This window comes from Acanthaster planci, linkage group LG20, assembly GCF_054643075.1.
Source record: "Acanthaster planci isolate LZ-2023a linkage group LG20, COTS_SCS, whole genome shotgun sequence".
NCBI classification, from domain to species: Eukaryota; Metazoa; Echinodermata; class Asteroidea; order Valvatida; family Acanthasteridae; genus Acanthaster; species Acanthaster planci.
Window position 1 is genome coordinate 11,334,116 of NC_141796.1, and position 27,026 is coordinate 11,361,141.

The following is a 27,026-nucleotide window of genomic DNA, read 5'->3' on the forward strand; positions in this document are numbered from 1 at the left end:
CAACAAGGGCCTTGTATAATCACTATTGGACAATAAACAATTCAAAGTAATGGACACCTAAAAGCTCACCTCAAAAGCAGGGTGTAGTATGTTATCGGTTCACTGATAAAATACATCACTGCAGTGCTCTTCCTATCGGTGTTCGATAATTGCTGGGGTACCCTCAACAAATGTACTTCAGTAGCGTAACAGACGGGGTACGGCCGCCCCGCTCGAAGCCTGTTACCCCCTCCGCTAAAGAAAGTAGAGAAGCAAAAGCATCTGTCCACTGTCACGAACTGTGACCGAACGCTCCCTCCCTGAGTGCGCCTCAATTTCTGTTCTCCTGATTCCAGGTCAAACTTTGCAAAGTTTTCACGAAGTTGCCCGTTTCAGTCTGCTTCAGCGACTAGATTGCGATGATGGCCATAAAATTTATACTCAAGGTTCCACTAACCAATAGTTGACGATCTGCGTAGCCTGTTTCAGTCTACTTCAGCGACTAGATTGCGATAATGGTCAATAAAATTTATTCTCGAGGTTACACTAACTAATAGTTGATACGTAGCCAATAAGTGCAGAGTCTGTCGCAGCATGGTCGCAGTTTCCATAGGAAATGCCAATAGAAACCGACTGTTGGCGTTTTCCACTGAATTAACCATGTCCATTCATCATGGCTGACTGGCGACCAACGCTCATTAACTTTGATACACAATATTACCTTCGTGCTTTGCTTTGTTTTGTTTTTTTTTCATAAGGTTTCAACTTATAGGAAACTGAACGTTGGAAGAGATGATTCAGTATGCTTGATGGCCTGTGCGTTTCCGACGTAATGTTTAGCTATATCCAACTTGCTAGCAACATTTGCAGAGTGGCATAGAAAGTGATCACAGCTGTCAATTTTTACAGCAAAGAAAATGGAATTTGTTACAGTCCTGCAGAGAAATATAATTCTTTGTTTAGCATTGGCGTACGGTTTTACGGGATGCGAAGGTTCATGTTCCCCGTGCCCATTTAGATGGGTACAGCATCAGCATCGTTGCTATCGATACTTAGCTCGACCTTTCTCATTTGATGAAGCTAAAGCATATTGTCAACGCTATGCCACGGGCAGCGGAGAGGGTGGCTTAGCCGAGATCACCTCTCCGGAGGAGATGATTCTCGTAACCTACTACGTAAAGAATGTACGAAGTTGGTCAAACACCGGCCCTGGATTTGTCTGGTTTGACAGAAGGCGCAACACGGTCGGTAAGTTGATTTGTAATTCAATTAAAACACCAATCTATCGTGCCGTTGTGAGATTCCAAACGAAAGGTATAAACACCCACATCGGAATGAGGGAGGGATATCCTCTTCTGTACGAGAAAAGAGCTCTACAGATTTGTTAGGTGTATGGTTCTGTTTAATTGTTTAATTGAAACTTCTTTCCAGAAAGTTACAATGTGATCTACCACAACACGTTGAGCGAAAATAACGCCGATCACCTCACATCGTGTGATGCCTATAGTTCACCGGTTACAATCCTCAAAGATAAAAGTGGTGCGGGCGTCTCCAAAATGGTTCCTGCCCCCAAGGTGGTCGAGTACAAATGCGCGATTTCCCTAGGGGAGGGTGCCTACGTCAACCTTGGTGATTTTGCCAAGACCTGTGTCTCAGATCCTGACGTGTGTGCTTCAGAGAGTGCGACCTGGTCTCTTTGGTTGAAGATCAACTCTTCGGCTATTCATGGGGATGAGAGATACTATTTTACCGCTGGAGGGCACAGTCAACAAGGCCGGGGTGTTACCTTGTTGAAAAAAGTCGACTCCTTTGATTTCTGCGTTCGCACTAAGAAACAGGTGCCACAGTGTGTTGAGTTTGAAAATAGCAAGATTCCAATGGATAGATGGTTCCACTTCGCTGTCACATTCGATCTTATGCAGAGCAGCGCTTGGTTGATCGTGTATCTGAACGGCCAGGAACTTCGTATAGACGTAGACCACAGCGCTACCTCCTCCTTGCCAATGAAGGACGGATGCACGAAGCTACTCTTAGGAAACTCCTATGCCTGCAATGGGCCGCCACTTTCATCCCTGAGGTACGGAGTCACAGCCGCCTATAGCAATCTCATGGTATTGGATCGTCTCCTCTCGAAGAAAGAGATGCGTAACCTCTACGCATGTGGGTCACTGGGTGAGTTATGATTCCTTACGTGAGTTTTCCCAGCGGCTTTGGTACGCGTGCGTAGAGTATCGCTTCGATTAACACTGGTGCTGTGAATTTGTCAAAACGGACGCGCATCTGTAGTTTAAGAACGTTAGCGTGAGTGTGGTGGTACCTTTGCCTTGCAGAGTAGGAAATAGATGTTCATAATGTTATCTAACTGTATGATACCACCGCAGATATGGCGTCTCTTCAGATTCTGAAAGACAAAAATGTACAGTATCGAGTTTATATTTTACTCCATTTCTACACAATACTACTCGGCACATTGTAAATTCGCCCTTTAAATTCATTGCAATTGTTTCTGAAACAAAAAATTGTTACCTGCCTTCAGGTGACATGGATCGGCAATCAAATATTACATACTGTGAGCTATAAAATACATCTACCGTTGATTTTCTTAATCTTACCAGTATTGCTGAAACCTTTTGTATACCTTACAGATTGGGAACTCAAGATACGAAGTCTCTACATCGATGATACCAACACCAATAGCGGCAGACTTCGGTGTGTTTGCACGGCAAGTGCCTCGACCGGGCCTACGATACAATGGAGCGTGTACTACACGGAACGAGCGGAGTTTGACGAACTGGGTAATTCGACCGAGGGAATCTTTGAAATCACACAGACCACTTTCTCGTCATGCGTGTTGCAGTCTAGCCTGGTGATCGATCAAACACAGAAACCCATCGGTTGGAATGATGTCATCGGTTGTAAGGCCACCACTGGCTCGATGCAAGTTTCTCAGTACATCCACCGAGGTAAGAGCAGTGTTACAAGTCGAGTCCATCACAAGTCTGTCAGAAGTCATTTAGTCTTAACCAAGTCCATCACAAGTCTGTCAGAAGACATTCAGTCTTAACCAAGTCCGTCACAAGTCTGTCAGAAGACATCCAGTCTTAACCAAGTCCATCGCAAGTCTGTCAGAAGTCATTTAGTCTTAACCAAGTCCGTCACAAGTCTGTCAGAAGTCATTCAGTCTTAACCAAGTCCATCACGGGTCATTCACTTTTAACCCGAACAGTCCTCAATCCTCTGATTCATATATGATTTTACATACACCCTTGGGGGTATAGGATGAAACCAAGTCACAAGCTATATCCAAATGAACTCTGACAAAAAGCATTCTCTTATAGTTGTTCAGCCTGTTACTTAGAAAAGGACTTGTGAATGGACTAGTTAAAAGTAGGAAAATAGGAAGAAAGGGTGTAGATCCAGACTATCCCGTGTGGACTTCAATTGTAAAATTTCTGCTTTTACTGATCAACTCTCTGTCTTAGGCGGCATCCGAATCTCTTGTCTAGAGCTAGGTCTGGGTCTTCACTCCATTGGGAATGCGTGGAGACGCGTTGACAATAGACCTAGCCGTAGCTCTGGAAGCCCGTTTCGGACACGGTCTTAAATAAGAAGACACGGACATGATGTGCATGTATTTTAAGTGAGGAAATTTGACAGGAAAAAGGCAACGTACTTCCTACAGTTAACCTTTGACACACAGCCGTGGTTCTGTTGCTTTGTGTAGTTAAGCTGTCTAAACATTTCAAATTTAAGGAAGCAGCTTTTGAATTTTTTCTAATAATTATTTTCTTTTCATCCACAGGTATGGTCATGACCGTCAGTGGACTGACGTATTTCGACGACTTTCCAACCAATGGCGAGGAAAGAAAAGCAACTAACGGCAGCTACCCATTTGTTTGCGAGACGGCTAGTCGCCTGGTTTAGTCAAAATTCGCTTCGACTCGGCAAAGTTACGTCGTGATCATTGCTCTGTGGGTACCAGGTAAAAATCGCCCAATGATAATGAGCCAGTTCGGTATTTCAAAAAAGCAAGGTCAATCGGGAACAAATCACGCGCGCTACTACCCGTAGGGCTGCGCTGATAGGGTAGAATTCGCACGCGCGTCCGCATCACCCCTTACGCGCCTCGTTTTCGGCATGCGCTGTTGAAAGACTGAACTGACTCATCAATGATCGTCTCTCGAACACACCCAGGCATACTTCAAAGACTGTACGGAAAATGTAACTCCCGCCAGACAAGCAGAAGGATACGGAATTATTTTTAAATGCTCTCATTTGGTAACGTTTATATTACAACCTTCTGGACGGCCATGTGACACTTCAGGACATATACACCCATGTTCTTGATTATTAAACAGGCTTTGTCAATGGTACGAAAAGGACTTAAATTACAACTGTAGCGTCACGACTTCAGAAGACCGAGTTTCGTTCTGGGAGAATACAATGTTTGCCTGGGATGTTAAATGTGAAAAACTTGTAACTTTACTTTTTGCATTTGGATTTCTGAATGTTATAGCTGTGTAGTGAGTAGCTGTTATTAGTTGTTAGTGATTGTGATCATACACAATAAGATTGACTACTTTTGGTGTTTATTGCGAAAAAAAATACTGAAGTCGAAAAAAGAGATTTCTGAGTACATTGTACATTTAGATGTCATCATTATAGCAGTTGGCAGAAACGCTCGAGAAAACAATCGACGCATCACACTGAGCCTTGTAACGCTACGCACTGAATATCAGATACCCCGAAAGCATCACCAACGCTGAACTGTATCGTAGATGTAAAGTCAAACCAGCATCAACAACGCTTCGCAAACAGCGCCTTCAACTGATAGGCCACGCAATTAGGCATGATGCCACTCTCATTGCTCCTGGACAGAAACAACCAACAGAATCATACCATAGAGGCGGCGCGCTTATGCGAACCTACCAACAACTTTCTGGTGATATGAGGATTGTTGAAATCAGCCTCAATCAGTAACAACAAGCCACTCTGAACGCCGAACAATGGAAACAGACAATTAATTTATTATGTTAACCACTGAGCAACGCCCTTGCGCTACTGGCGCTCTGGCGTCACCATGATGATGATTATAGCAGTTTTGCTTGATATAATTAAATGTCATTACTGTGACAGCATTTTTACTTAGTGTAGGGCCTTTTTACGTTACGAGGAATTTCCTCTTTGATGGTTTGCGTTCGTTTACATAGGAATAGCATTGTTTCGGTCGCTGGTTTCACTTTCCTTAGCAGCAGAAAACGCATTTGAATACATGCCGAGTTAAAATAAGGTGGGTTCCTTGATGCTCCAAGCTAATTACCGACATTGCGAGCGATTTGGATTATTACCGTTAGCTTCGCTGTCTGATAAGATGAAGATATTTTCGATACTGTTGTTGCTTCTTTGCTTGTGGAGGAATTCCATAGGTAAGTTGTATTTTGGCACATTTAACAGAAAGAACAGTTACATAGCCAGTTGATGTATGGTAGAAATTGTTAGTTTTGTTTTCATTTTTTTGAGTTTTGCATATGTACAGGTTATAGACCTTTGATTGTCCATTGTTTATTGCCACTGATTGCCAATCCTTGGTTCCCTCAAGTGTTTTAGTAGGCAAACAATTTGCTTTGTTTGCTTATTTATTTATAAGGGTGGTATGTTTGTAGGTATGTGTTTGAATTTTCCCTAAAATGTATAATTCCAATTTTAATGTAGAATTAATTGCTTCGTGGGGCAGACCTACACCCTACAAGTAACACAGCTAGATACAAGTGTGTTGTAAACCTTTTGCTTTAACGACTACGATTAATTTCGTTTAAAACATAAATTAAAATCTAATGTAATTTAAATCTATATTTAACTGTGGGTAATCTGTATGTCAGTATACTTTAACCCCACATTCCAAACTATTTCTTTTGATTAACCGTGTAAGATGTTTCTGGACACCTCTATTTCATAATGGAAAAGTCTGTAAAGTTGGAAACTGCAGTTGCATCTCTACTCAAGGTAGACACAATAGCCCAATTAGTATTGTACGCAGGCAGCCCTGCAGCCCTTTTGTGCTGTGTGACATACTGCTTGTAGTCGTAATTATTCACAGTAGTTGGTGTAGTAGCATGCAGCAATTGGTTGATTGTCATAGCATACGGAAAACCATGGTTGTGATTACTTTGGAAATACATTTAGCAGGTGAGGACTGCGTTTGAATTACAGTGAAACGGATTGGATTGATAATAGTAACTAGGGACTTGTGTTGACAACTGGTATGTTTGCCAGATGGATGATAGATCGAGTGAGGTGTGGGTGGAAAGTCAAAAAGTGAATTCGGTCAGTTGATATTTGAATCTTGAGACGTGAAGTTGGTGTGCTGCTTCCGATGATCGCACATCTACAACCCAAGAGCCACCAGGTATAGTGCCAAAGCTAAAGCAGGCCAAGAGCAGCTTTTGGCAGCGATGGATAGTCAAGCTAACGTTTCTGCTAACTGGTAGCTGTTGTTTTAAGCCAGTTTTGACGGCTTTACCAGCACACACCACAGGGTAAAATTTATTCAGTCATCCGTCGCAATCATGGTTTTACCGATGGGTTACAAAACACCCCAACCCGCTGTACCACTGCCCTAGTCTGATGAGCACAGTGTCAAGTCTCAGCGACGCAGCTCGAGCCAAAGACTGAGCCGGGGGCACAGGTCTAGCAGGAAGACTAGGAGTGCAGTTATCCAATAGATCTCTCTGCCTTGGCAGATCGAGACGCCAGTGCATGTATCCATTTAACAACATTAACCATAGTTGATTATCTGATGTGTAATTTTTAATTAGATATGTCTTTAAATCGTTTGAAGTAAGTCTTGAAGTTCATGTACCGTAAATATGTGGCTACAGTTCTTTTTATGACACCATAGGAAGTGAGAGAAATAAGTGTAAATAAGAATGCTTGAAACTTAGTTGAAGAATTTTATGTGTTTTCTTTCATTGTGCTATGAGACAGTGAGGATTTTAAAGCGACACAAAAGTTCAGGACACTCAGTTTGAATTTGGATAAAATATCCTGATAAACCGCCTCCTCGAATTCGAAGCAAATAACTTGATCTAGACGCAGGCATGGACTTTATGCTAACGCTCGGGATAGTCCAGAAATGGCGGGAGCATTGAGTCAGTAAAATATAAGAGCCCTGCAACTCGCCTCTGAGAGGTCAATTTACAACAAATATTTAGTTGCCGCAAATGTTCTGCTGCATTGACAACAGCCTGGCTTATATCTTTTTTTATTATGCATCTAGTAAAGCTTGCAAATGCACCGTTTGTTTTTTTTTTTTCGTGCGAACAACTGCATCCTAGAAGGTCTATCCCATGTATGCACTTGTTTTCATATTAGGTCTATCAACAATGAGTAAATAGGGAAGCTGATATTGCCACAAGATGACATTTCACTTTCGCAAAGTGCAGTTGAGCGGTGCTTCTTTCCATTCATCTTTTCATATGAAAAGAGGGCACTAAACTATAGATTAAAAATTTAATGACATATAGGCCCCCCATAAAATTATGCTGAAAGTATACTTGGCTATCCTAAAGTAGCTACCTGTATTGAAGCACGTTTCAGATGACCCAGAGAATATGGATCATAAATCGATGCAACCATCTTTGATTCATTCAACTGCAGTAAATTGAAATCCCAGATAAAATTAATGCAGTTAGAGTTGAACAAAATCTGACAGGTTTTGATCGATTTTTTCCTTAGCTTTGTCAGTTTTCTATTAGAAAACGTTTCCAAGTTAATGAAACCGATGGTCTGGTGATGTTGAATGCTAAAAGACAGGTTTTTGCTGCTACAAAAAGCACTTTTCTCTTCTGTTTCTTTCTTACGTTGTATTCCACTTACATGCAAACCGTCAGTTGCTTGTGTCAATTCACAATCATGCCATTTTACCAGGGTTTTTTTTGGGGGGGATGTGGTGAAAGACTCATGTTTGTAGTTTTTGTTATGTTTTGAACGCTTCTTTTTCGTCGTCACAAGTCTTATATTGTCCTTCGATTTGACCAAGCTTTTTTTTGTTCCAGCTTCATCAGATCCTGAAGAAGAAACAGTTCGGTCAGGTGTACCAGTCAACTTTACCTGTCAACATTCCAAGAATGACAACCCTTGGTTTGGTTGGTACGTGAATGGCATTATTATTACATCGAGTGAAGTGTCGTACAAGTTGTATCCGTCGAGAGAGTCTGGCCCTCCATGGGCCAGAATCGAGTCCAGTATTCTCCAGATTACTCCCCTGAAGACCCAAACAAACTTGAGCCTTTCATGCAGCATTATCTCCACAACGGGAACAAGGACAGAAGCGTGGATGCTCAGAGTCTTGGGTGAGTCTTTCAAATCACCTTGCCATTTTAAACTACGTCATCTTGAGTGGAGGTGAATTTTTCTCAGCTTTTAGATATGCCAACATGATGGGATATTGCGGTCTGAGGAATTCAGCAGAACCCCACCAAAAGACCTTTTCTAAAAAAAAAATAAAATAATTCGGCATTTTTCCCCCAGAACAACCATCACTCTTCATCACCAACTCTGGCTGCACCGCGCCCATAGAGGGCACTGTCTGCACATTGATATGCCAAGCCAATTACCAGACAAATATAACATGGTATGTAGACACCAAACGGATACAAAATGGTGTCGCATCGGAACCTTCGATCGGATCAACAAATATTTTGAATATCACAGCAAGTAGAAGGTACCACAATCGCATTTTAAGATGTAAGGCGCCACATCCTGGACTGACTGAGGCACTACAAACCAAGACTGTATTGACCGTGTTGTGTAAGTAGTGCCCTACAAATATTGTTATTGGGATTCCAGCCACGCATTGGTTCATCCATAAGTCCTTTAATTTTGTTGCTTATGGCAAACTCCCCCACCGTGAACAATTTTTGCGTCTTGATAACTAAAGCATTCATATTAAAGTTTAATTGCCTTAATCCGTGAGTATACCAGATACAGAGCTTTCTAATAACAAGAGGCGCCCTTTTGCCAACAGTTAATAAAGGCAGGTTGGTAGGATAGTTGTGCACATGCCAAAAACTGCGCACATCGGACAGTCGGCAACAGACACTGGCTATAAAACGTCATTCGATGCTTTCTCTTTGTCCAATCAGATCCACCATCCATCGTTTCAGGACAAACTAGTCAACCCCTGAGCACGACACTCTGGTGCGAAGTTGATGCTAATCCACCAGCTAGCATCATATACTGGATAGACCCACAGAACAAACACATTTTCAGTGAGACAGTTACAGTTCATAAGGATGATAGCACCCAAGGGCAGGGCAACCTGACAAGAAGTGATTTGACGGTAAACTTTACCAAGGCGGGCAGTCGAGGTGTTTATAAGTGCATAGCGTACAACATGATCGGCAGAGCTGTAGCTTCAGTTGAAGCAAAATGTAAGTTTTACCATGTCTTGAAGAGTAAAACAAAGCTGCAACAATCCTAACTGTGTTGCAACGCTTACTGATATACTGGAACTACATGTATTTAACACGTTATACCTTCATATTTTGTGAAAATAGTGCAGTGGCAGCAGTCGCGCCAAGTGCTTAAATATGAGATTGGTAGGCGTGCTTTCACTTTAAACTGTATCTAGGAAGAAACAGTCTTTACTATTTTGTGAGAAGTTATAGTTGTATTCTTAAGAATAATTCAAAATTCTCACTTTCAGATGGACCTCAGAACACTGCAATTTGTGTGAAGTCTTTGAAAACTTGTGACGCCTGCAGGAACTGCACAAGAAATGCCTCGGTGGGAGAACACCTAGAACTACAGTGCATCGCTGTGGGTTCCAACCCAGCTAGTCTGCTCACCTGGGAGGTCATAGGTCACGGTGGTGAAGATCTCCAATCAGTTTTTTATCGTGATAATGTATCGTCGATCTTCCAGGATAACACAACTCGTAGCTGGGACTTAGAAAACACACTCTCAATCAAAGTGCCACCAGGTGTAAATGCCATCGACGTTGTGTGTCGTGTTTGGTATCCCGATAATGCCACAATATTTAGGGAGGAGGTTCTTCAGATACTTGTTCAGCCCTCACGAGGTAATCTGTCATTTCTCTTGTCTTTCAGGGTTTAATTTTACACTCGTCTTTCGAACTGTAGAATTTATCACGATACCAAGTAGGCTAGAAATAAATGGTGTCCGATCCCACAATCCCCGAATAAAGATTGAATATATTATGTCTCGAAGAAATTTTTCTTTTGTTTGGATATTAGACATGGATTCCTCTTGGAAACTTCCAGCAATATCCGCCGGGTCTGTCGCCAGTTTCTTGCTCCTTATCTGCCTAAGCTCTCTAGCAGCTGTGAAATGGAGGGCAAGGTACAGAGGAGTACATGACGAGATGAATAGCGGAATAAGAGAGGAAACCCATCCGATGGTCAGGCTCCAAAAACAGGTCAACCAAACAATCGCATGTCATCGTACCCAAAGCTAGGTTTCCTAGAGGCCTACGAGCTTCTTGAATATCATTCAGGGACTTATTCTATTATTGAATGTTCATTTCCCAAATACCTTTGAGCTGATCAGGAAGTGTTTTTAAGTTTGCATTCCGATCCTCTCAGTTGTGATTTTTTTTTTGCTTCTCATTAGACAGTGCAACAAGAGGATTTTTCAGTTCAGTGTCCAGAGACTTCTGTCCCAGCCATCTCGTCTGATTTCGAGTTTCCAAGAGAAAGAGTTCATCTGGAAGAGGTGATCGGTAATGGTTTCTACGGACAGGTACTGAAAGCTAAAGCAGACGGTATTCTGAGCGGAGAAATCACCACAGTCGCTGTCAAAATTTGCAAAGGTGGGCTTCTTTTAATTCTAAATACAAAGAAGTTACTGTATTCCGGTATCAAACGCAGTGAGACCGCAATGATTTATTGAACTGACTAACTTGAGATTTTTTGTCGTTTGTAAGCCTTACCTCGAAATATTGAAAAATTAAAACAAATTAATACCAAAATGTATAATTTTTCGCACTGATAACTGTATTGTATTGCCATACCTCTGTCTGCATTATGTTGAGGCTCCGGAATTTATCCAAAGAAACGAGCTTTGAATCTCAGAGGTTCAGAAAACATTAGGCCTAGTGTCAAACTGTATAATTATACCCTGGGGCGTGGTCCCAAATGGTTGCTTAGATAGTCCAAACCATCCATCGGTTGGACGGTGTTAGTCAAACTTTAGTTAACCATAGTCATTATTTGAACTTGCCCATTGCCCTCATTCCATGGTAACCTACGCGCAAAACGTGTCGTGGGTACCTCTCAAAGTTGACTTCAAAAGCTCTTTTATCTCGTGCGCGTGCACGTGGAATCGGTAGAATGAGATGTCTCACGATGAGTGTTATATTATGCAGACATATCGTCTTGTCATGTGATCGTTCTGGGCCAATGAACAGACTGTATCTAAGACAGATGCTGTACATGTATGACAATAAAGTTTAGGTCCCTGTTCTTTTGTTTTATAAGAAACCTTGGCATTATATTTCCTTGATATGTTGGTAAATCAAGAAAACTCTCTAAAGGAATATTTCTCCACTCCTACAGGTTTCACAGGGACCGAGTTAAAGCACGAGCTCACTATTTCCAAAGCTCTCAAGAAACATCCCAATGTTGTATCATTTCTTGGAAGTTGCACAGACGAAGGTAAGGTTCGTTAGAGATATTACCAGCTTTATACCCTTTTGCGTTAGTCATCCAAACCATATAAAAGTGTTTTGTTAACAAAACGAACTTTAAGGACACACATCGGCAGAGGTGAGTTTTTGATTTGGTTGCAGAGCCTTTCTACTTGATCATGGAGTACGTTCCTAATGGCACACTGGAGGCCTACATCACGAAGAAACGAGTGGCCTGGACCGAAGCAAAGCTTACCACTGGATTAATGAAGGAAGCCGTGAACCCCATTCGAATACTTATGTTCGCTTTCCAAATCGCTAGTGGAATGGAGTACTTGTCTTCCATGAACGCAAGTATCAAAATGAACCGTGCTGTAACTAAGTAACTTAATTTTGATATTGAGAAAAAGGATGGAACAAACGATATGGCAAACAAGTATTCTGCAAGTCCGTTTTTTGACAACTGTCCCAGAATTAGATTATTTACAATATCAAAAACAGAAAGTTGCAAGTAATGCAAACTTTTACTGCAGTATGAGCTATCATTGCGAGGTGAACAGTTTGAATATTCCAGTGTTCATTGAACAACCTTTGCTTTAGAACAAGTCTCTTTCTCTTCACAGTTGGTACATCGTGACCTTGCTACTCGAAATGTCCTTCTTGGTGAAGGGCTAACCTGCAAACTGTGTGACTTTGGCTTGGCACGTGACGTCACAAGAACTGGGCAGTACAAACAGACATCCGATGTAATGCAATTATTCACTGGAGCTGAGATTTAATATTGACTTGTTGGTGTCCAAGTGTCTTATTTTAGTGGAAATATTTCTAAAGTCGACTATTTAAATTAAAGTCTTTTTCTTTCTAGTGAATTTATTAATTTGTCACGCTGGGTAAGATTAAACCGACACAGGACATCAAGAAATTATGGCCTTTTATGGGTCTCCTATCATGAATTTATTTGGATTCACAGATTTGTTGACGTACCTTGAAATCAATTTATGTTTTCAGAATACTGTTCCTTTTCGCTGGATGGCTCTTGAGTGTCTTTGCCACAACACTTACACAACAAAGAGTGACGTGTGGTCATTTGGTGTTCTTCTGTGGGAACTGGTCACGCTGGGTAAGTCAAATTGGGCAAAGGACTAACCGTCAATTCGTCCATCCAGTCACCAATTAATAAACCTATTCCCTCTAGCTTACCCTGCCCCTCCAAACACAAACCCAACCAGTTTCATCGCTGGCTGTTGCCAATATGATGCTCTCTTGGTGTAGCTTCAAGTTGGTAATCTTTGAACGATGTGATCATTCTGACATTCGCCTACCTTTCACTGACAGGTGCTCAACCCTACACGGACATGTCTTTAGAAACCATGGTTGTCTATCTTCTCGGTGGGTTTCGACTTCCAAGACCTTTACATTGTGGAAAAGAAGTGTGAGTAATGTTAGGGTGTTTAGTGTAAGTACATTTCAGAAACCTTTTTAAAACGTTTGTCTGTATAAAGCAATGTCTTTCGAGAAAGATTTTATTGTTCTTTGGCAGATATAATTTGATGTCATCGTGTTGGAATATTGAGCCCGAAATGAGACCAGACTTCACTGACCTACATCAAAGACTGGGGTGTCTGTTGGACAGTGACTCGGTGAGAATGCGAAACTCTTGACCCTGTTTTGTTTTTCAAACCCTGTTTGTTCCGTAGTGTTGCATAACGACATAAAAAGGCATTTGCGAGTGAAGGACGATGCCACTTTTTTAGGATTTCACCATTTAAACAATAACTGCAACGTGTAAGCCAAGAATTCTTTCGTATCTCTTGGCTTAAAATGACAACTCGGATTTTGTCTAAATTACACTTTTTAAAAATATTTTTGAAGTAAAAGCAGCCAACAGGCCGAAAACATTCTCAGTTACGATTAAAATTTTAGTTTCAAATTCTAAACAAACATTCGTTTAAATAAGAGATACAAATTTTAACGAAAGGAATACCTCGTTGGAATGAAACTAAAAAGAGAGAATACAACAACATGTGAAATAAAAAAAACATCAATGATGACAATCACAAAACGAGAAAAAGGTAAAAAGACTAAAAACGCACCAAAACGAAAGAATTGCCATATTAAGCTGTGGTGTTTCCACAAATGGCAGCCCTACGTCCATTTCTATACCTAGAAATTCTTGTCTTTTTGTTCACGACTCTTGCCACGTCATTTAGGCCTGTCGCTCTCTCTTTTAAAACTAAATGCAGAGAATGAAAATCGTCCGAGGTTTCATCACAATTCATTAAATCACTTATGTTTCCTGCAGGAAATGTTGGACATGTCTCAATTTCAGGCTGATAAGTACGTCTACGCAAACCCCTTGACTCAAACCTGTCGCCCGCAGGAAAATTAGTGTCTGAGTCTTTGGACAAACCACCAACAAGGTTGTTCATCTTGATACTGACCACTGAAGCTGGTTTTACCTTCCATCACGACCGTTGAGCAATAATTGAGGAATTTTACGACTGTAGTGTTGCGTAATTGCGTTTCGAAAAAATTGGGCAGAATAATTATCTGCCCAGGAATAACAAAGTCGGATTTCTGCAGTGATCATCGTAGTAATAAAGACGCTACAGGCGCTCTCGTTGTGAATAGGCTCTTTAAGTGTAATTTATCCAAATTAATTAAAAAAAACCTCTCGGCATTGGCTACATTTGAAAAGATTTGAAGTGTACGCAACTATCAAGTCTGACAAAATCTTACGGCAAGGATCCGAATGGGAAACCGTGATACCATGATACCGTGTTGATTATGAACTAGAAAGTTTGACATTTACCGTATGACATTGATTCTTTGTTGGTGAACATCCTTCAGGAAAGATGTAAAACTTAAAACTATGTAACTAGGATCCCATGGAGTCTGGTTTAAGTAATATGTAGTACTTTAAATGAGAACAGTTTTCAAGTTTATCAATAAGCATCTGTTAAACTTGAAACTGTTGGCAAAAGACACGATATTATGCAGAAGCGAATTTAGAGGGGGCGAACCGGACGCCCCCCCCACCGGCACGACAATGAATTTAAAATTGGCTCCATTGCATTTAAATTCTGACTTAGGTTTCGGACTGCACGATTGGATTTGATGCTCCAGGTTTGAACCCTCCCCCTGAATCCACCCTCGCTAAGCCTATAAATGTGCTGAAAATTCAATAGGGAAGTTTGAAATATAACATAACTGTTGTAATCGTAACTATTATGTGTTACGTTAGAAAACTTTAATGTATTATTTATTTAAAGTTCGTCATTGATCCAGTGACTCTGTTGAAATTGTAGTAAAAAATAAAGTGTGAAATTTGTACCAGGTTTTACTTTGAAACCGTAAACGTCCCCTTTATTTTCAATGCGGGGTCGAGGATTGCCAAACATCACAAGCTTCCTCGGGTGAGACTCGAACCCACGACTTGCTGTTTACTAGAGTAGACATCATTGCATAATATTAGATTATGAATTAAGATCGAAATAAATTAGATAATTACATATATTAGCCTGAGGAAAATATAATTATCCACAAAGAAACCTTACTGAATCTTCACGGGCAGAAAGTATATTTGATGTGAACAGTGTACATACTCTTTTAAAATGTGAGTAGCAAATCTTGCCTCCGGATTGGTGGCCGTGTGTGTCATTTCGAAGGTGTGCCGAAACATTAAAACTGATCCTTTGTATAATGCAGTGCACAATACGTTTATTTCCCTTCATAACGTTGCTTACAGCTGCATTTAAATGAAGACACACTCTCTAAAGTGTTCACTACATTGCTAGGAGAACCATGATGGTTGTGAACATCATTGCTACACCTCATAAATATTCGCGAGCAAATCGGAGCGTGTCATTGGCCGATTCCACCTCTCGTCTGGAAAGTAGAAATGATACGCGACCAGGTGACGTCATAGCGGTGAGTATGCACCTCGCTGCCGTTCGGTAGTTTTTCTGGTAGCATAAAAAAATCCCTCTGGAACCCGCCGCGTAAATATTTAGTCCGTGTCATGTAATCTTTGAGGAACCAGTCTATCTGTATCCTTATAACAATAGAGTACAGAAGTGAATGCGTCACGCGCACAATTAGTGTGTAAAAGGCATTAGCGCGTGAACCAGCGCGTGAACCATTACGCGTGCGTACTCCATTCGTTTGCACTGCACTTTCTGGCACACAGTGACGTCACCCTTCGGTACCTCCTTCTTTAGGAGGTCGTGTCGTGTTGCACCTCAGGCCGATCAAGGAACATATATGAAACCTCAAATTAAATTTGTGTGAACACAAAAAATACGTACATTTTATATATCCAACTAATCAAGTTCTGGGAAGTACACGTAACTTGTACTTCCTGCGACATCATTTTTCTATGTGCAGCCACGTAGAGTTTTGTGTGTGTGTACACTGAATTGCACAACGCTATTTTAATGCATGGACTGGTTGCCGCGTTGCCATCACACCTTTTTGGCAGTTGCACGGCGCAGGGGAACCAGCGGAAACCTTGCATCAAGCAATATTGTGAAAACCACAAAAGTTTCTTTCCACATGTTGTGAATATAAAGCAGGTGTTTTGTGAAGATAGGATCCTGTCTTTCCTAGGAAAGACAGGATTGATTTTTCCTTTTTTAAGCTGTGAGAAGAGATGGATACACGTACGATGACTCAAATTTGCCGGATGCAGCTGAAAAGTTGATAAGCACATTTTGCTTATGTAGAACCATGGAGGAAGGACACAAATTTTTTTTTCAGCCCTAAAATGTGACATGATTCATAAAATTCCACGAAACTTGGTGTTAGATGTCATAACACCCCCCGACCACATACCAGACGACATATGAATATTTCTAACTTTTGTGGGCAAAAGGCACATTGAGTGGTGAAGTTACCACACCGAATTATGGAATTGCCAAAAGACAGTGAAACTGTATACAAAGTGGTGGAATAACAAAGCCGACAATGTAGCATCAGAGCGAGCGAGGATAGCAACGGCGTGTACATCATTGTCCAATCCAGCAAGCGCAGTGTACATATGACATCGTGCATGGACAGGGTTTGCCCGTAACGTTTTGCTCACTTGCCAGCCGGACCAGCAGTGATGGCTTTTTACTAGTCCTTAAGCAGAATTTTCACTAGTCCGCGTCTTCCCCCAAATTTCAACATTCTTTTTGGCACTAGTGTTGTCTGCTCCAACATCATGCATAACAGTGTGCACTCGGTGCTGACTGTTGTTTAATTGTCGATGAGTAATCATAAATGGCCATGGGAATTATGAATTTCCAAAATATTCATGAGTATAACTCTACTCAAGCAAATTAAATATAAATCACAGATGTGCCAGAAAATGGAAATAAATGTTTCTGTGAGGTGACATAATTCGTGGGGAGTCGTTTTGCTGAAGTCCCTACAATGTTCTCATTCAGCTACAGGCCATGATGTAGTGTATGAACAACCTGGCCGAGATTACATGTAGGCCCTACATTGCAAGGATGCGAACATTGTGATTGGGGTGTTCAGTGTACATTTACACCTGTCATCACCACAGTGAGAAGACAGGTAATGACACTTTTTATGAGGGATTCATATAATGGGTCCGTAAAGCATTTAATGGATTAGCCCCACCGCAAATTTAATGAGGAAGGCCCCCTGGATGGGCTCACTGCATTTTCACGGTGTTTTCACTTGACCTCGAGGTGTCGGCAAGTGGTCACAACCGGGATTATTTTCACGGTGTTTTCACCATGTGAACTGCCATGAAGTTGCAGTAAAAAAACAATTTCACAGTGAAACTGCAAATTCATGGTGCTGAAATTCATAGTGCGAAGCCCTGTTTCTATGCGCATCTGCACTCCACTATCATTACATAGACATTTAGCAGCTGAGAAACAATGGCGTCTGCGAGTACAAGTAACGTGAGATTTCTGTTTGAATATTTATAAAGTGTAGTAAAACAAATACAGCATGGTTTGTTTCGGGAAAATAGTGGGAATTACTGGTTCCTCGGTGTAGGTCAGTTTGACTTCCTCCCTCCGTTTGGCGTCGGGAGGTGGCCTACACCTCGGGACTAGTAATTCCCACTTCTTCCCCTCAAACCATGCTGTGTTTGTAAATTACTACATTTAATCTTCATTGCATTTTTCTACAGACCTTATTGTTTTGTTGCTAAGCACCGGTTATGTAGTACTGGAATGTCATTCGAGAATGCTTGTTTCTAAGTTACTATATTTCTGCCTACACCCAAGGTTTTTATGTTCGACCTGTTTATTTATTGCGTATTCGCTCCAAGCGGAACAAAAGAGGACGCGTTTTTTATATCGCATATGCGCACTATGAGGCGCGCAAGTACATGCATATGCGCGCTTGACGCGGAGTACGCGTAGCTAATTTATTCCGGCATGTGTGATCTTTGCGTACACGCAAAACGCGTGCAGGAACCCGCTTGTAACCACCTTTCTTTCGCCGATTGGGGGTGCACTTCAGCTCAGGGTGGATACGTGCTTCTATCCTTGCCCATTCCACGGAATGTTATGGAGCAATCTCTCCCTATACCTGCATCGAATCCCGATTTTGTTCACCCCTGACCTCTATAGATATGAGGATTGTTGCATTTCGGTTTCCAAAGTTTGAAATTCCAAAGGGAAAAATGGCAATGCACTGATTGACAATGCACTGAATTTCCCTTTCGCTCGTTTGTTTTATTTTGAATAGGAGTTCCGTTGTTTGAGCTGTTGGTTTCACTTTCCCCGGCAGAGAATGTAATTGAATATAGCTGCGTTGTCAAAATAAAGGTAGCTTCCTTGATGCTCCAAGCTAATTACCGACATTGCGAGCGATTTGGATTATTACCGTTAGCTTTGCTGTCTGATAAGATGAAGATATTTTCGATACTGTTGTTGCTTCTGTGCTTGTGGAGGAATTCCACAGGTAAGTTGAATTTTCGGCACATTTAACAGAAAGAACAGTTACATAACCATTTGATGTATGGTAGAAATTGTTTGTTTTGTTGGTTTTTCTTTGAGTATTGCATGTAGGCCCACATTTATAGACCTTTGACTGTCCATCGTTTATTGCGACTGATTATCAAGCTTTGGTTCCCTCAAGTGTCTGAATTGCCAAACAATTTGCTTTTTTTACTCCTATAAGGCTGGAGTGTTTCTCTGTGTTTTCATTTTCCGTAAAATGTATAATTCCAAGTTTAACGATGAAAAAATTGATTCATGGGCAGGCCTGGCGTGCATGTGACACTGCTAGATATATGTAGAAATATGTTGAAAACCTTTTTAAAAGACGAAATTTAATTTCGTTCAAAGCCCATCTGTTTGGTTATTTGGGTAAGTTGTGTATGTTTGCACCGCATTCCAACTATTTATTTGGAGTATAGTACCTCCCTCCTTGAATTCGAAGCAAACCGATCCAGCCACATGCAGGGATTTAAGCTCAGGGTAGTCTAGAAATGGCGGGAGTATTGAAATTAGGAGCACTGCAACTCGCCTCTGACAGGCCTATATTTACAAGAATTATTTAGCTGCCACAAAATTGAAAACACCACCAGAGTACAGTCCATCCGTGCTGGCATAGGCCTAGACAATTTTGTTGCAATGTAATGTGTTGTTTTAATACATGTACTTATCGAGTAAAGTTTCAATTATTCGTGTTCTTGTTTTTGTTCTCATGCGAAGAACTGTAAAGCAAAAATGTAGATATCTCCGTTTTCTTTTTAGGTAGAGGTCTGTACTGTCAAAATACTCGGTAAATGTGTTGGGTATGATATTGCCACAAGATGATATTTCACTTTCGCAGAGTGCAGTTGAGTAGGCGTTATTTTTTATGAAAAGAGGGCATTATACTGTAGAATGTTAACAATTTACTGGCAGAAAGCCCCCTCCCCCATAAAAGTTATGCTACAAGGTATATTTGGTAATCCTAAAGTAGCACATTCCAGATGACCCAGCTAATATTGCTGCTACTATCATTGATCCATTCAACGGCAGTACATTGAAGTTCCAGATAAAATCCAGTGAGAGTTAAACAAAATCTGATACGTTTTCGAGCGAATTTTTCTTAAAGAATGCATTTTTTAGCTTTGTGTCGTAGGTGGGTATCGAATAGAAGTTTCAAGTTAATCAAATCGACAGTCTCATGATGCTGACTGCTAATTGTTCGCTGCAAAAGGCCGAAATCTTCTACTGTGTTCTGTTTCTTTGTTACTTTGTATTCCACATTAATATGCAAACCGTCAGTTACTTATGTCAATTCAAAATCGTGGCGTTTTACCAAGGATTTTTTTGGCTGAGGTGAGACTCGTGTTTGTAGTTTTTGTTATGTTTTGAACGCTTCTTTTTCGTCGTCACAAGTCTTATATTGTCCTTCGATTTGACCAAGCTTTTTTTTGTTCCAGCTTCATCAGATCCTGAAGAAAAAACAGTTTGGTCAGGTGTACCTGTCAACTTTACCTGTCAACAGTCCAAGAATGACAACCCTTGGTTTGGTTGGTACGTGAATGGCGTTATTATTACATCGAGTGAAGTGTCGTACAAGTTGTATCCGTCGAGAGAGTCTGGCCCTTCATGGGCCAGAATCGAGTCCAGTATTCTCCAGATTACTCCCCTGAAGACCCAAACAAACTTGAACCTTTCATGCAACATTATCTACCGAGCGGGAACAAGGAAAGAAGCGTGGATGCTCAGAGTCTTGGGTGAGTCTTTCAAATCACCTTGCCATTTTAAACTACGTCATCTTGAGTGGAGGTGAATTTTTCTCAGCTTTTAGATATGCCAACATGATGGGATATTGCGGTCTGAGGAATTCAGCAGAATCCCACCAAAAGACCTTTTTAAAAAAATATCCGCATTTTTCCGCCAGAACAACCATCACTCTTCGTCAGCAACTCTGGCTGCAGCGCGCCCCTAGAGGGAACTGTCTGCACATTGATATGCCAAGCCAATTACCAGACAAATATAACATGGTATATAGACACCAAACGGATACAAAATGGCGTCGCATCGGAACCATCTTCGATCAGATCAACAAATATTTTGAATATCACAGCAAGTAGAAGGTACCACAATCGCATTTTAAGATGTAGGGCGCCACATCCTGAACTGACTGAGGCACTACAAACCAAGACTGTATTGACCGTGTTGTGTAAGTAGTGCCCTACAAATATTGTTATTGGGATTCCAGCCACGCATTGGTTCATCCATAAGTTCTTTAATTTTGTTGCTTATGGCGAACTCCCCACCGTGAACAATTTTCGCGTCTTGATAACTAAAGCATTCATATTAAAGTTTAATTGCCTTCATCCGTGAGTATACCAGACAGGCGATACAGAGCTTTCTAACAAGAGGCGCCCTTTTGCCAACAATTAATTAAGACAGGTTGGTAGGATAGTTGTGCAGTGTGCACATGCCAAAAACTGCGCACATCAGACAGTCGGCAACAGACACTGGCTATAAAGCGTGGATGAACCTGTGTGCGCATGTGCCGGTTGATCTTACGTCATTTGATGCTTTCTGTTTGTCCAATCAGATCCACCATCCATCGTTTCAGGACAAACTAGCCAACCCCTGAGCACAACACTCTGGTGCGAAGCTGATGCTAATCCACCAGCTAACATAAGTTGGATAGACCCACGGAAGAACCACATTCTCAGTGAGACAACAGTTCTTGGGGATAACCCTCAAGGGCAGGGCAATCTAACAAGAAGTGAATTGCCGGTGGACCATACCAATACAGGCAACAGGGGTGTTTATAAGTGCATCGCACAAAACACAATTGGCAGAGCTGAAGCTTTGATTGACCTGTTTGTGACAGATGGAAAACGTACGTATCAAAACACAACGAAAATAAAACAAGGTTGCTCAGGAGCAAGACAAGTTTTTCATCGAGGAGCTTGGCAGTTGTTTAAAGTGAAACCCTCCTTTTACCCGAGGTTGAAGGCATACCGAGGACTCCACATAGTTAATTAATTAATAGCACAGAAATTGTCAAAAATGTAAACCTGTTTTTAAATTTTCCGTAGTATTCTACTTAAGAGATGAATTTCTTACGTGTTTGACCTTAGGTTTGTTCTACGTGATTGGCTTGCCATTGTTAATTGGTAGCATTTGTTGCTCCTGTTTTGCTGTGGTTGCCGTTTGCTACTCACGGTCTCAGAAGAAGAAGCAGAAAACAACTGGTAAGTCTACCGGCAAGTCTTCCATCTTTGTTTTTTAACACTTCAGTAGATGGTGGTAGCAAATGTTTATCACTGAGCATGAGCATGAAGTGCTGTAAGGTCCGCCATTTCGTTGGGAGCCTATGATAATTATGTTCTCATCACAAGATTACGCGAAGCGAGAATCACTTTGCCAATGGAATTTAAGCATATAAACCAGACGTTACAGGTAGATTTCAGACATTTTGCCTGACATTTCCAAGACGCATACGCTTGGTAATTTTTTTGTAATATTTTGCTACTTCCAGAAAATGACAGTGACCGTACATATGCCGTGGCTCATCCTGAAGAGCCACGTGGTGTGGTCAGCATTCTTGACTCTGTTATGTCAACAAGATCGCGGGTTAGTTTTATATCACCAACTTTGACTGCTGTTGTGAAGGCACAGTTTGGTAGTATTTTTATTATGGTAGCCGGAGTTGTTGCTGTTTTGTTCTTTAACCTTTGTAATCACGCAATAGTGAGTTCATTTTATGGTTGCTAACTTGTGGCCCAGCTCATTTCGACAAATCGTTGAGACCTTTTTGTCGCAATTTAATTCATATAATTATGCAAGTTTGTTTTTTGTTTTTCTTTTACTTTCGTACAGTCTGAACTGCCAGCAACTCCTAAACGTCAACAGTCGCCTGATATTTCCCGGAGACCGCGCATGAGCCTGCCTCGTGTGTACTAGCCACGTGGTTGAATTCGCTCATGTTTCTGGCTACATCAACATGGCGCTACAACGGCTAATGACTGGGATGGGGCTTAGTAGATAGACATAGCTTGACTGATGTCATGACGTAATTACATGCGCATACGTGGTGGATTTATCACTACTAAATCCAGTTACCAATAGCGTTTATTGCATATTTATTATAAATAAATCTTGCCTGAAGATTTCGTTGGTACAATTTTACGTTGGGCACCAACGAAATCTCTTGCTGACCTCTATCCCCACCAGTGCCTGGTATAGTTGAAATTGTAATGGCCTTGGCTTGTTTAATGGGCATTTTTTGATGAAATACACCGTGAATATGTACGTCAGTTTTACCCTCGTACCCAATTTGTGACCCATGCTACACGCCTTGAATATCGTTGATAAAATTAAGGCGAAATATCTAAAGTTGGGTTGAATTGGAAGAATCACTTGTGACGTCATATATACCTCAGGAGTTAATTACAGCCTCGAAGATCAGACATTTTCCTTAATCGGCAGTCTCAATCGTACAAGCGTATATGCATTTCAGGACCATGAATTTGCAGTTAATTTGCGGTTAATTTGCAGTTTTACGGTGAAATTTCTTTTTCGCTGCAACTTCATGGCAGTTCACATGGTGAAAACACCGTGAAAATAATTCCGGTTGTGACCCCTTGCCGACACCTTGAGGTCAAGTGAAAACACCGTGAAAATGCAGTGAGCCCATCCAGGGGGCCTTCCTCATTAAATTTGCGGTGGGGCTAATCCTTTAAATGCTTTACGGACCCATTATCTGAATCCCTTATAAAAAGTACCATTACCTGTCTTCTTACTGTGGTGGTGACAGGTGTAAATGTACACTGAACACCCCAATCACAATGTTCGCATCCTTGCAATGTAGGGCCTACATGTAATCTCGGCCAGGTTGTTCATACACTACATCATGGCCTGTAGCTGAATGAGAACATTGTAGGGACTTCAGCAAAACGACTCCCCACAAATTATGTCACCTCACAGAAACATTTATTTCAATTTTCTGGCATATCTGTGATTTATTTTTAATTTGCTTGAGTAGAATTATACTCATGAATATTTTGGAAATTCATAATTCCCATGGCCATTTATGATTACTCATCGACAATTAAACAACAGTCAGCACCGAGTGCACGCTGTTATGCATGATGTTGGAGCAGAAAACACTAGTGCCAAAAAGAATGTTGAAATTTGGGGGAAGACGCGGACTAGTGAAAATTCTGCTTATGGACTAGTAAAAAGCCATCACTGCTGGTCCGGCTGGCAAGTGAGCAAAACGTTACGGGCAAACCCTGTCCATGCACGATGTCATATGTACACTGCGCTTGTTGGATTGGACAATGATGTACACGCCGTTGCTATCCTCGCTCGCTCTGATGCTACATTGTCGGCTTTGTTATTCCACCACTTTGTATGCACTTTCACAGTCTTTTGGCAATTCCATAATTCGGTGTGGTAACTTCACCACTCAATGTGCCTTTTGCCCACAAAAGTTGGAAATATTCATATGTCGTCTGGTATGTGGTCAAGGGGGGGGTGTTGTGACATCTAACACCAAGTTTCGTGGAATTTTATGAATGATGTCACATTTTAGGGCTGAAAAAAAGCTTGTGTCCTTCCTCCATGGTTCTACATAAGCAAAATGTGCTTATCAACTTTTCAGCTGCATCCGGCAAATTTGAGCCATCGTACGTGTATCCGTCTCTTCTCACAGCTTAAAAAAAGGAAAAATCAATCCTGTCTTTCCTAGGATCCTATCTTCACAAAACACCTGCTTTACATTCACAACATGTGGAAAGAAACTTTTGTGGTTTTCACAATATTGCTTGATGCAAGGTTTCCGCTGGTTCCCCTGCGCCGTGCAACTGCCAAAAAGGTGTGATGGCAATGCGGCAACCAGTCCATGCATTAAAATAGCGTTGTGCAATTCAGTGTACACACACACAAAACTCTACGTGGCTGCACATAGAAAAATGATGTCGCAGGAAGTACAAGTTACGTGTACTTCCCAGAACTTGATTAGTTGGATATATAAAATGTACGTATTTTTTGTGTTCACAAATTTAATTTGAGGCCACATATATGTTGCTTGATTGGCTTGAGGTGCAACACGACACGACCTCCTAAAGGTTTCATTGGTGTCCGTGGGAGAGGACGTTAAACTGGTATTGGATGAAATGTCAGGCTATTCATGGTGAGAAAGACAGCAATAGGTGGAAAGGCTTGCTGTAGCACCATGCGAAGGAATATATATAAACTGGGAAGGAATATAAGTAAACTGGCATTGTTAGACAAATATACCAGCCAACATCTACTCAGGTCATTTGCAAGAGTATGAGCCGTAGGCACGACTGTCGACCGTGCAATGAACAGTCGCGCTGCGCGCTAGCTACGTGTTTACATGTAGCACATGAGCCTCGTACATTAAGCAGGCAATCACAACTGTTCAGGCTGTGGAATTATACCGTGAACTTGAAAGTGCTGCGCCGGTGATTTAAAACACGAGTCATTAAATGTGAGGAAAGTTTTGAAAATGTGGCAGTGTTCCTCAAATGACCACTGCCGGTTGGGCCATTGATTTTGGAGAATGCAGTGGCTCAATGAATTTTTTAGTGGCCCCGTGCCAGCAGGGCATCGTTAAGATTGAGCGCGCATGAGGCATGAGTGTCAAGGGCTAACGCGACAGTGGATCTTGCTACAGTGCGGTCCGTTGAGTTCGTGATGAGCGAGGAGTTTACACTCCAGACCTAAACAGGGGTATTCAATCGCTCCTTTTGTTGGTAACTGCTGCGCTATTCCTGGTTGTCTATCACACTAATCTTTTATTACGCTTTGACAGTCAATCCACTGTTTTCACACCTTCCACGGTGGGAAGCTGGACCGGTGTACCGTTATGAATAACAATAGGACCATCCCATAAGCTAAGATGTTGACGTGAAAAGGCCGTGAAACTGCTATGAGCTAATCCGCTCCCAAGCTGATCAACTTTCCACCGTAAAAACGGGCTTACATTGCCTTCACAAAAATTTCACGGTGATTTAATGGTAAAACTGCATTTTCACGGTGTTGAAAGTTCATAGTGATATACTGTTTTTATGTTTATATGACTTGAGTGGTGGTCAAAAACCTGGTAGTTTCAACACTTCCAAAAGGGTGGATTATTATTGAAATATTTGGATAGTGTCAGGATGTCGGCCAAAATGGTGTAATTTAAGAATATAAGTAACTTGTGTATGAAAAACAAAACACGAGTTGAAAAATCATTTTGCAATGTACATAAATTTCAGCAGTGAGGAGAGATGAATCGAATGTTACGCGATATGCGTTTTGTTTCCTTTTCAATTCTTATTGAAAGAGAAACCGTTTTGCTTGTTTGTCTTCGCTTGTTATGGTGAAGTTTTCAATTCTCCGTTGTAAGGTCATACTTGGGGTTATGTCAAGTAAAACTTGTTTGTTCAGATTTGTGGTGAGATTGGCTTACGGCTTGTGTATACCTGAGGCCATGGGTTCTCTCTCAAATTATATTTTGTAAATTCGATTTTGACAAGTCGCTTGTAAATTTCTATGGTACATAGTTTTCTTAACTTGAACGAATCCGTTTATAAAATGTTATCCCCTTAGGCCTATGACATCACAAACTGTGCTTGTGAAATTGTCCCGCTAAATTCTGCACTCTCTTTATAAACAGTTGGCGTTGACTAAAAATTCTGCATTGTATGATTGCTAAAACAATAATGCATTACAATGTGAAACAAAAACGAGGATATATGGTTCTGTCGTTTCTTATTTTCGCACAAAGCCTCAGTTTGTGATTTGTTTCGTTTTGTGTAGCTTTTTTTTTGATAGTGGGTGAGCGTGTGTTTGGGATGTCGCTGTTACTACCTTGTCATTTGGCCACAGTGAAAATAAGAACCCATTGACCGTATTGACTGGTCAACATTGGGAAGTTTAGACTGTAAACCATTAGGGGCCCTCCATATGCACGCACCGTCAAAATGCCTACTTTTCAGACACCCTTCCCCTGCACGCATGACGTACGCAGTGGCTCACCCCCTCCCCCAACGCATACGCATTCCACACATCTTTTGACTTCTCAGGGTACCTTGATTTAGAATCATTCACAGTACATCTACTGTACTGTGTTACGATGTGCTAATAATGGGCGTTGGCGCGGAAGGATAAATGGTGGGTTGGACGGTGAAGGTTACTGTGATTGAATTTCTGAAAGCTGAATGTGTTTGTCATTTATTTGGATGAGAAAGGGTATTGATATGATGAAGATTCATTACAGGCAAAGTTTTGGTTTGCGTACGGTACGCACTGACTTTGTGCATGGTGTAGGCAACTGCACTAACCCCCCCCCCCCTTCGTTCGTATGTACTTCATGGACGGCCCCTGAGCCCATTCTACCCCGGATATTAATGGTCATGCGTTACCCGGGAAAATTGATCAGTGGTATGCATGGT

At 41.4% G+C, this 27,026-nt stretch overlaps 2 protein-coding genes and 1 long non-coding RNA gene across 6 annotated transcripts; 2 read left to right on the top strand and 1 right to left on the bottom strand.

The window, feature by feature from the left end:
- Positions 1–1,370: 1,370 nt before the first annotated feature.
- On the bottom strand, positions 1,371–17,873 carry LOC147795935 (uncharacterized). Of its 3 annotated transcripts, XR_015423471.1 has the most exons (5): positions 17,780–17,873; positions 13,790–13,859; positions 12,949–13,036; positions 12,611–12,742; positions 12,264–12,346 (listed from the first exon to the last, which is right to left on the bottom strand). It is a non-coding gene; the product is annotated as an uncharacterized LOC147795935 (long non-coding RNA). The 3 variants fall into 3 exon arrangements; XR_015423470.1 differs by lacking the exons at positions 12,264–12,346; positions 12,611–12,742; positions 13,790–13,859 and adding exons at positions 1,371–2,380; positions 2,618–2,842; XR_015423469.1 differs by lacking the exon at positions 13,790–13,859.
- On the top strand, positions 3,917–14,221 carry LOC110987694 (uncharacterized). Its single transcript, XM_022250664.2, has 14 exons — positions 3,917–5,405; positions 8,034–8,330; positions 8,509–8,787; positions 9,123–9,410; positions 9,686–10,060; positions 10,236–10,417; positions 10,612–10,810; positions 11,556–11,654; positions 11,789–11,976; positions 12,250–12,372; positions 12,635–12,746; positions 12,962–13,058; positions 13,167–13,266; positions 13,929–14,221. The coding sequence occupies exons 1-14, from the start codon at positions 5,282–5,284 to the stop codon at positions 14,013–14,015; spliced, it is 2,550 nt and encodes an 849-aa protein (XP_022106356.2). The 5' UTR covers positions 3,917–5,281; the 3' UTR covers positions 14,016–14,221.
- Positions 17,792–26,322, top strand: LOC110987696 (cell adhesion molecule 2-like). 2 transcript variants are annotated; one of them, XM_022250669.2, is made up of 7 exons: positions 17,792–18,556; positions 20,031–20,327; positions 20,495–20,776; positions 21,161–21,454; positions 21,696–21,809; positions 22,097–22,191; positions 22,438–26,322. In XM_022250669.2, exons 1-7 carry the CDS (start codon positions 18,433–18,435, stop codon positions 22,519–22,521), a joined length of 1,290 nt encoding a protein of 429 aa, XP_022106361.2. In that variant the 5' UTR covers positions 17,792–18,432; the 3' UTR covers positions 22,522–26,322. The 2 variants fall into 2 exon arrangements, with proteins under 2 accessions (XP_022106361.2, XP_022106362.1); XM_022250670.2 differs by lacking the exon at positions 20,495–20,776.
- The last annotated feature ends 704 nt before the right edge of the window (positions 26,323–27,026 follow it).

Coding starts and splice junctions, on each gene's coding strand:
- LOC110987694 (XM_022250664.2), top strand. CDS start 5,282: ATGCTCCAAGCTAATTACCGACATTGCGAGCGATTTGGATTATTACCG. Junction 9,411..9,685: donor AGCTTCAGTTGAAGCAAAAT/GTAAGTTTTACC, acceptor TCTCACTTTCAG/ATGGACCTCAGAACACTGCA. Junction 13,267..13,928: donor GTCTGTTGGACAGTGACTCG/GTGAGAATGCGA, acceptor TGTTTCCTGCAG/GAAATGTTGGACATGTCTCA.
- LOC110987696 (XM_022250669.2), top strand. CDS start 18,433: ATGCTCCAAGCTAATTACCGACATTGCGAGCGATTTGGATTATTACCG. Junction 20,328..20,494: donor GTGGATGCTCAGAGTCTTGG/GTGAGTCTTTCA, acceptor TTTTTCCGCCAG/AACAACCATCACTCTTCGTC. Junction 21,810..22,096: donor GAAGAAGCAGAAAACAACTG/GTAAGTCTACCG, acceptor TGCTACTTCCAG/AAAATGACAGTGACCGTACA.